Raw genomic sequence first — 9,285 nt, 5'->3', positions numbered from 1 at the left:
GTCTCTCTCTGCTTGTGTGTATCTCTCTGTGTCTCTCTGTGTGTCTCTGTGTGTGTGTCTCTCTCTGGTTGTGTGTCTCTGTGTTGTTTCTCTCTGTGTGTCTGTGTGTGTCTCTCTCTCTGTGTCTCTGTGTTGTCTCTCTCTGTGTGTCTCTCTCTGCTTGTGTGTCTTTCTACGTGTCTCTGTGTTTTGTCTCTCTCTCAAATGTAGCATTCTTTGTAAGAACGTAATCAACCACGTTGGGTGTTGACTGCTGTGTTAGCCGACTCTCTGTGTTGTCTTGCATTGTAGTTCTAAGTCCACTAGCTTTGTTTTCTCATTCAGTCACACCTGATGACCATTGCTTGTGTTGCAATCGAAACGTCCTATTCTATTAGTTAATTTATATTATTTTCTACGCGACTTTACCGAAAGAATCAAAGAAGTTTAACAGACACATTATGAAAGCCGGCACGGCACACGAGGGGTGGGTGGCCAGCACCACGCCCGGCCGCCTTTGTCTCCCCAGTGGCGATGCTCACTACACACCGCCCCAGGTACTCGTTACAGGCCGAGCCGACCTAGGGGGGGGCCAGGACCAGTTCAAATCATCGTCGCTGGCGTGGCTGTACCAGAGGAATTTCTATCTGGTACAGCAGATACAATGGGAGGGCTGATCAGTGCCCGGGTGCGGTTAATGACGAACCATGTTATGTATGCTGATGATCTGATGATTGCTGCTCACTCTGAGGAGGCTGAGTGGACCTAGGGGAGGCCCACAGCCACACGAGTAGGGTATATATGTGTATGTACTGTATGTGTATCATAGATATCAACCCATCACGGTTTACCCCGGATTCTTGTACAGGGAACTTGAGTGTACAGGTCTGTTCGGCGTACAGCCGTTTCAATTTGGGCACACGGTTTTATTTTTTGGCTGTTTGTGTTTCTCTCTTGTGATGGGACCAATAAGGTCTGAGTTGGTCTGTAATTAAGGTAGGGCACTGATAAGGGGTTGACAGGTATGGTATAGAAGTGTAGTGTATAGTCGTGTAGTGTATAGTGTGTAATAGTGTATTGTAGTGTATAGTAGTGTGTAGTGTAGTGTATAGTAGTGTATAGTGTAGTGTATAGTAGTGTGTAGTGTAGTGTATAGTAGTGTAGTGTATAGTGTAGTGTATAGTGTAGTGTATAGTAGTGTAGTGTATAGTGTAGTGTATAGTAGTGTATAGTGTAGTGTATAGTAGTGTAAAGTGTGTAGTGTATAGTGTAGTGTATAGTGTAGTGTATAGTGTAGTGTATAGTGTAGTGTAAAGTGACTTTGTAGGATGAACTTTGAGATGTATAACTGGCACGGGGTGACCAACACGGTCTGAATTGGTGATATGGTCGGGCGCTGACAAGGGGTTGACGGCTATGGACTATACACGCGTGTGTGTGTGTCTGCGTGCGTGTGTGCGTGTGTCTGTGCGCGTGCATGCGTGTGTGTGTACCTGTGTGTGTGCCTGTGTGTGTGTGTCTGTGTGTGTGTGTCTGTGCGTGTGTGTGTGTACCTGTGTGTGTGTCTGTGCGTGTGTGTGTACCTGTGTGTGTAGCTGTTTGTGTATGTGTACGTGTGTGTGTGTGCCTGTATCTGAGTGCGTGTGTGTGTGTGCCTGTATCTGAGTGCGTGTGTGTGTGTACCTGCGTGTGTGTGTGTGTGTACCTGTGTGTGTGCCTGTGTGTGTGTGTCTGTGTGTGTGTGTCTGTGCGTGTGTGTGTACCTGTGTGTGTAGCTGTTTGTGTATGTGTACGTGTGTGTGTGCCTGTGTCTGAGTGCGTGTGTGTGTGTACCTGCGTGTGTATGTGTGTGTACCTGTGTGTGTAGCTGTGCGTGTGTGTGTACGTGCGTGTGTGTGTCTGTGTGTGTACCTATGTGTGTGTGTGTCTGTGTGTGTACCTGTGTGTGTGTCTGTGTGTGTACCTGTGTGTGTGTGTCTGTGTCTCTGTGTGTGACGGGGGAGTTGGGGGGGGTAGCAGCGGTGACGCGTGCAGGAGACGAGCACTTGAAGCGTTGGTCCGGAGGGTCTCGCGCCAGCGTCTCCACCCCCCCCCTCCTCCTCCTCGTGGTGGTGCCACGCTCACCACGCTGTTCGCTCACCACGCGTGGTTACTCACCACACGTGGTTGCGCACCTTGTTCTGGAAGACAAAAGATGGAGACACAGAGGGCGTTCGTTTGGCAGCGTGGTGGTGGTGATGGTGGTGGTGATGATGGTGATGGTGTTGGTGGTGATGGTGGTGGTGATGGTGATGATGGTGATGGTGATGATGGCGGTGGTGATGGTGGTGGTGATGATGATGGTAGTGGTGGTGATGGTGGTGGTGGTGATGGTGGTGATGGTGGTGGTGATGGTGATGGTAGTGGTGGTGATGGTGATGATGGTGGTGATGGTGATGATGGCGGTGGTGATGGTGATGGTAGTGGTGGTGATGGTGGTGATGGTGGTGGTGATGGTGGTGATGGTGATGATGGTGGTGATGGTGGTGGCGGTGGTGATGAGACCGGAGCAGGAAGACTGACAGATAGACAGACGCTCCAGACAGACGCTCCAGACAGACGCTCCAGACAGACGCTCCAGACAGACGCTACAGACAGACAGACAGACCCTCCAGACAGACACAGACAGACGCTATAGACAGACGCTCCACACAGACAGGGCTGGGGGCTGTTGGCTGGGGGCTGTTGGCTGGGGGCTGTTGGCTGGGAGCTGTTGGCTGGGGGCTGTTGGCTGGGGGCTGTTGGCTGGTTGTTGTTACCCGCGAGCGGAACAGGCGTCGTCCCTGCCCCACGCAGGCTGCGAGTGCGAGCGCAAACTCGGAGGTGGACAACGTCGCGTCCAGAACCTGCAGCGCCAGGTGCTGCCACTCGGCACCCAGCGGCTCCACGCAGTACGTCCTCGTCTCCTGGGGGGGGGGGGGGCACGGGGGGGGGGTGACACGGGGAGGGACACGGGGTGGACATGGGGTGGACGCGTGGGGGGAACACGGGGGTGGACAAGGGGGTGACGTGACGTGCTTGCGTCGTGAGAGTCCTTCACCGGTATAGCGAGTGCCGACCGGCTGAGTGGCGAGTGGCGTTGTGGCGAGTGGGGGGGTGGGGGGGGGAGCATTGTGAGTGACCCTGCGAGTGGCGTGGTGAGTCGTGAGTGTTGTGGTGAGTGGTGGTGGTGAGTGGTGCCACGCCGAATGATGTCGTGGTGAGAGTCGTGGTGAGTGGCGTCGTGGTGAGAGTGGTGGTGTTCTCACGGTGAGTGTCGTGGTGAGTGGTGGTGAGAGTGGTGGTGAGTGTGGTGGTGAGAGTGGTGGTGAGAGTGGTGGTGAGTGGTGGTGAGTGTGGTGGTGAGTGGTGGTGGTGAGTGGTGGTGAGAGTGGTGGTGAGAGTGGTGGTGAGAGTGGTGGTGAGAGTGGTGGTGAGAGTGGTGGTGAGTGGTGGTGGTGAGTGGTGGTGAGAGTGGTGGTGAGTGGTGGTGAGAGTGGTGGTGAGTGTGGTGGTGAGTGTGGTGGTGAGAGTGGTGGTGAGAGTGGTGGTGAGAGTGGTGGTGAGAGTGGTGGTGAGTGTGGTGGTGAGTGGTGGTGAGAGTGGTGGTGAGTGGTGGTGAGAGTGGTGGTGAGTGGTGGTGAGTGGTGGTGAGTGTGGTGGTGAGTGGTGGTGAGTGTGGTGGTGAGTGGTGGTGAGTGTGGTGGTGAGAGTGGTGGTGGTGAGTGGTGGTGTTCTCACGGTGAGTGGTGGTGAGAGTCGTGGTGAGTGGTGTTCTCATGGTGAGTGTGGTGGTGAGTGGTGGTGAGTGTGGTGGTGAGTGGTGGTGAGTGTGGTGGTGAGTGTGGTGGTGAGTGGTGGTGAGAGTGGTGGTGAGTGTGGTGGTGAGTGGTGGTGAGAGTGGTGGTGAGTGGTGGTGAGTGGTGGTGAGTGGTGGTGAGAGTGGTGGTGAGTGGTGGTGAGAGTGGTGGTGTTCTCACGGTGAGTGTCGTGGTGAGTGGTGGTGAGTGGTGGTGAGTGTGGTGGGAGTGGTGGTGAGTGGTGGTGAGAGTGGTGGTGAGTGTGGTGGTGAGTGGTGGTGAGTGTGGTGGTGAGTGTGGTGGTGAGTGGTGGTGAGAGTGGTGGTGAGTGTGGTGGTGAGTGGTGGTGAGAGTGGTGGTGAGTGGTGGTGAGTGGTGGTGAGAGTGGTGGTGAGTGGTGGTGAGAGTGGTGGTGAGTGGTGGTGTTCTCACGGTGAGTGTCGTGGTGAGTGGTGGTGAGTGGTGGTGAGTGTGGTGGTGAGTGGTGGTGAGAGTGGTGGTGAGTGTGGTGGTGAGTGGTGGTGTTCTCACGGTGAGTGTCGTGGTGAGTGGTGGTGAGTGGTGGTGATGATGTGAGTGGTGGTGGTGGTGATGATGTGAGTGGTGGTGAGAGTGGTGATGATGTGAGTGGTGGTGAGAGTGGTGTTGGTGTTCTCACGTGGAGCGAGCGGTGTGTGTATCTCTGCGCGCGCCGTCACCTGCCACAGGGCGTAGGGGTATGGCCAGCGCACGGCCTGGCCCAGGTAGGCGGTGCCGGCCACGCCGGCGTGTGAGTAGCGGCACAGGGGGCCCATGAGCAGCGAGCAGAGCGCCAGGGACAGGTGGGGGACACTGCAGGCCGCGCTCAGCACGCAGAGAGCACACGAAGCCTCGGCCTGCGGGGGGAGGTGAGGCAATGGGGGACGATGAGAGGGTGAGACAATGGGGGGGGTGAGGCAATGGGAGACAATGGGGGGTGAGACAATGGGGGGGGGGGGGGGGGGGGGTGAGACACCGGGGGACAATGATGATGGTGATGATTGTGGTCGTGATGGTGGTGGTGATGATGATGATGGTGGTGGTGATGGTGATGATGATTGTGGTGGTGATGGTGGTGATGATGGTGGTGGTGGTGGTGATGATGATGGTGGTGGTGATGGTGGTGATGGTGGTGGTGGTGGTGGTGATGATGATGATGATGATTGTGGTGGTGATGATGGTGATGATGATGATTGTGGTCGTGATGATGGTGGTGATGGTGGTGGTGATGATGGTGGTGGTGGTGGTGATGATGGTGATGATGGTGGTGGTGATGGTGGTGATGATGGTGGTGGTGGTGGTGGTGATGATGGTGGTGATGGTGGTGGTGATGATTGTGTTGATGGTGATGATTGTGGTGGTGATGGTGATGATTGTGGTGGTGATGGTGATGATTGTGGTGGTGATGGTGATGGTGGTGATGATGGTGGTGATGATGATAGTGATGGTGGTGGTGATGATGATAGTGATGGTGGTGATGATGATAGATAGATAGATCGTTTATTGTCATTGTCACCAGTACAACGAAATTTAAAATGCTCACCAGTCAGGGCCTCATTCATAAATTTAAATTAAATAAAACAAGAAAATAAAAATAAAATTAAATGAAAGATAATCAATTTATACTATATATAAAAACAGCCCAAGTATACCCACATACCCACATAAGGTTACATTTTGTCATTGCACATCTCTATTTCACAGTCAATTGTAAACGCTATTACTTAATAATTAATTAGCATTATTGAGTGTGGTGATCGCTGTAGGATAAAAGCTCTGTTTGAATCTGTTTGTCCTTGTTTTGACTGATCTGAATCGTCTGCCTGATGGCAACAGCTCAAACAGTGAGTGTCCAGGGTGGGAAGAGTCCTCTATAATGTGCTGTGCTTTTTTGATGCAACGTGAACTGTGTAGTTCTTCAAGTGTGGGGAGATGGCAGCCGGCGATCTTTTGGGCTGTGTTGATGACCCTCTGGAGCGCTCTCCTCTGAGCCACTGTGCAGCTGGTGTACCATACACAGATGCAGTATGTAAGAATGCTCTCGATGATGGTGATGGTGATGATGATGCTGATGGTGGTGATGATGATGATGATGATAGTGATGGTGATGATGGTGGTGGTGATGATGATGGTGATGATGGTGGTGGTGATGGTGGTGATGATGGTGATGATAGTGGTGATGGTGGTGGTGATGATGATGATGGTGATGATGGTGATGATGATGGTGGTGATGATGATGATGGTGGTGGTGATGGTGGTGGTGATGGTGGTGATGGTGGTGGTGATGGTGGTGGTGATGATGGTGGTGATGATGGTGATGATAGTGGTGATGGTGGTGGTGATGATGATGATGATGGTGATGATGGTGATGATGATGATGGTGGTGATGATGATGGTGGTGGTGATGGTGGTGATGGTGGTGGTGATGGTGGTGATGGTGGTGGTGATGATGGTGGTGATGATGGTGATGATAGTGGTGATGGTGGTGGTGATGATGATGGTGATGATGGTGATGATGATGGTGATGATGATGGTGATGATGATGGTGGTGGTGATGATGATGGTGATGATGATGATGGTGATGATGATGGTGATGATGATGATGGTGATGATGATGATGGTGATGATGATGATGGTGATGATGATGATGATGGTGATGATGATGATGGTGATGATGATGGTGGTGGTGATGATAATGGTGATGATGATGGTGATGATGATGATGGTGATGATGATGGTGGTGGTGATGATGATGGTGATGATGATGATGGTGATGATGATGATGGTGATGATGATGGTGATGATGATGGTGGTGGTGATGATAATGGTGATGATGATGATGGTGATGATGATGGTGATGATGATGATGGTGATGATGATGGTGGTGGTGATGATGATGGTGATGATGATGATGGTGATGATGATGGTGATGATGATGATGGTGATGATGATGATGGTGATGATGATGGTGGTGGTGATGATGATGGTGATGATGATGATGGTGATGATGATGGTGATGATGATGGTGATGATGATGATGGTGATGATGATGATGGTGATGATGATGGTGATGATGATGGTGGTGGTGATGATAATGGTGATGATGATGATGGTGATGATGATGGTGATGATGATGATGGTGATGATGATGGTGGTGGTGATGATGGTGATGATGATGGTGATGATGATGATGTGATGATGATGGTGATGATGATGGTGATGATGATGATGGTGATGATGATGATGATGGTGATGATGGTGATGATGATGATGATGGTGATGATGATGGTGGTGGTGATGATAATGGTGATGATGATGATGGTGATGATGGTGATGATGATGGTGGTGGTGATGATGATGGTGATGATGATGATGGTGATGATGATGGTGGTGATGATGATGGTGGTGATGATGATGATGGTGGTGATGATGATGGTGTTTCACCAGTGAGCGAGTCCGCTTCCTGAGTCCGGATCTCACAGTCACAGCGCCAGCGCACACAGCCTGCAGACAACATCATCACCACCATCACCACCATCACCACCACCATCAGCACCATCACCACCATCATCATCACCATCATAACCACCATCATCATCACTACCATCATCACCACCATCATCATCACCAACACCATCACCACCATCAGCACCCACATCACTACCATCAACATCACCACCATCATCACCACCATCACTACCATCACTACCATCAACATCACCACCATCATAACCACCATCACTACCATCATCACTAGCATCAACATCACCACCATCATCATCACCACCATCAGCACCCACATCACTACCATCAACATCACCACCATCATCACCATTATCAGCACCATCACCACCATTATCAGCACCCACATCACCAACATCACCACCATCATCACCATCATCAGCACCATCACCACCCCCCTTGTTTCCCACCACCGCCAACAAAATCATCACCGTCGACATGACCACCATCACTACCCACCAACACCACCGTCATCGGCACCATGGTGAGTGTGGTGAGTTTTGTGTGGTGAGTTTTGCATGGTGAGCGTGGTGAGTTTTGCATGGTGAGTGTGGCATGGTGAGTGTGGTGAGTCGTGCATGGCGAGTGGTGAGTCTTGCATGGTGAGTGTGGCATGGTGAGCGTGGTGAGTTTTAGGTGAGCGTGGTGAGTTTTTGGTGAGTTTTGCATGGTGAGCGTGGCATGGTGAGCGTGGCATGGTGAGCGTGGTGAGTGTGGTGAGTTTTAGGTGAGTTTTGCATGGTGAGTGTGGTGAGCGTGGTGAGTGAGAGCCCTCACCATGAGTCCGGCCCACACGGGGCAGGCGACGCGGCTGCTCCACGCCACGAACTGCTGCGTCTGCAGGCTGAGTCCCGGGAAGAAAGCGACGACTCCCGAGACGACACTCAGCGTGCCGAGACTCACCAGGGCCCAGCCTGGACACAGCACCGCCATGCGTGCACACAGAGACACGCAGCCCTGCACACACAGAGACACAGATGTATCCACTGAGCCACAGAGCCCTGCACACACAGAGACACGCAGCCCTGCACACACAGAGACACACAGAGACACAGAGCCCTGCACACACAGAGACACAGATGTATCCACTGAGCCACAGAGCCCTGCACACACAGAGACACGCAGCCCTGCACACACAGAGACACACAGAGACACAGAGCCCTGCACACACAGAGACACAGATGTATCTACTGAGCTACAGAGCCCTGCACACACAGAGACACGCAGCCCTACACACACAGAGACACACAGAGACACAGAGCCCTGCACACACAGAGACACAGATGTATCCACTGAGCCACAGAGCCCTGCACACACAGAGACACGCAACCCTGCACACACAGAGACACACAGAGACACAGAGCCCTGCACACACAGAGACACAGATGTATCTACTGAGCCACAGAGCCCTGCACACACAGAGACACGCAGCCCTGCACACACAGAGACACACAGAGACACAGAGCCCTGCACACACAGAGACACAGATCTCTCCACTGAGCCACACAGCCCTGCACACACAGAGACACGCAGCCCTGCACACACAGAGACACACAGAGCCCTGCACACACAGAGACACAGATGTCTCCACTGAGCCACACAGCCCTGCACACACAGAGACACAGAGCCCTGCACACACAGAGACACGCAGCCTGTCAATATTCGCCACTAAGTGGCGATGACGTCACCAGGGCGCCCGTGCCAGGCTAGGTGCACTTTGAGGCCACGTGACAGGAGGTCACGGGACAGACCCAGCAGGTGCCGTGGGTTGATTGACTGAGATGACCGGCAGATGCACCACCACCTGTGACCCCTACTGTGCCAGGCTAGGTGCAGGAGGTCACGGGACAGACCCAGCAGGTGACATGAGGTGACTGAGATGACCGGCAGATGCACCACCAGCTGTGCCAACTCGCGCAATTGTATCCACCCGGCACTCCGCTCGTTG

At 52.8% G+C, this 9,285-nt stretch overlaps 1 protein-coding gene across 1 annotated transcript in view; it reads right to left on the bottom strand.

The window, feature by feature from the left end:
• Window positions 1-94: 94 nt before the first annotated feature.
• LOC133362921 (transmembrane protein 212-like) overlaps window positions 95-9,285 on the bottom strand; it is an 11,136-nt gene continuing 1,945 nt past the window's right edge. Inside the window, exons 2-6 of the mRNA XM_061581901.1 lie at window positions 8,115-8,294; window positions 7,260-7,319; window positions 4,496-4,672; window positions 2,778-2,924; window positions 95-2,159 (exon numbers count right to left, since the gene is read on the bottom strand). Coding sequence (XP_061437885.1) covers window positions 2,133-2,159; window positions 2,778-2,924; window positions 4,496-4,672; window positions 7,260-7,319; window positions 8,115-8,270 — 567 coding nt within the window. The 5' untranslated portion in view covers window positions 8,271-8,294 and the 3' untranslated portion in view covers window positions 95-2,132. The remainder of the gene's footprint in view (window positions 2,160-2,777; window positions 2,925-4,495; window positions 4,673-7,259; window positions 7,320-8,114; window positions 8,295-9,285) is intronic.

Source organism: Lethenteron reissneri, unplaced genomic scaffold, assembly GCF_015708825.2.
Source record: "Lethenteron reissneri isolate LAM-NWPU_2019-01 unplaced genomic scaffold, ASM1570882v1 scaffold_1638, whole genome shotgun sequence".
Taxonomy (NCBI): domain Eukaryota; kingdom Metazoa; phylum Chordata; class Hyperoartia; order Petromyzontiformes; family Petromyzontidae; genus Lethenteron; species Lethenteron reissneri.
The sequence above is the reverse complement of the archived record's forward strand: the minus strand, read 5'-3'. Positions and strand labels throughout refer to the sequence as shown.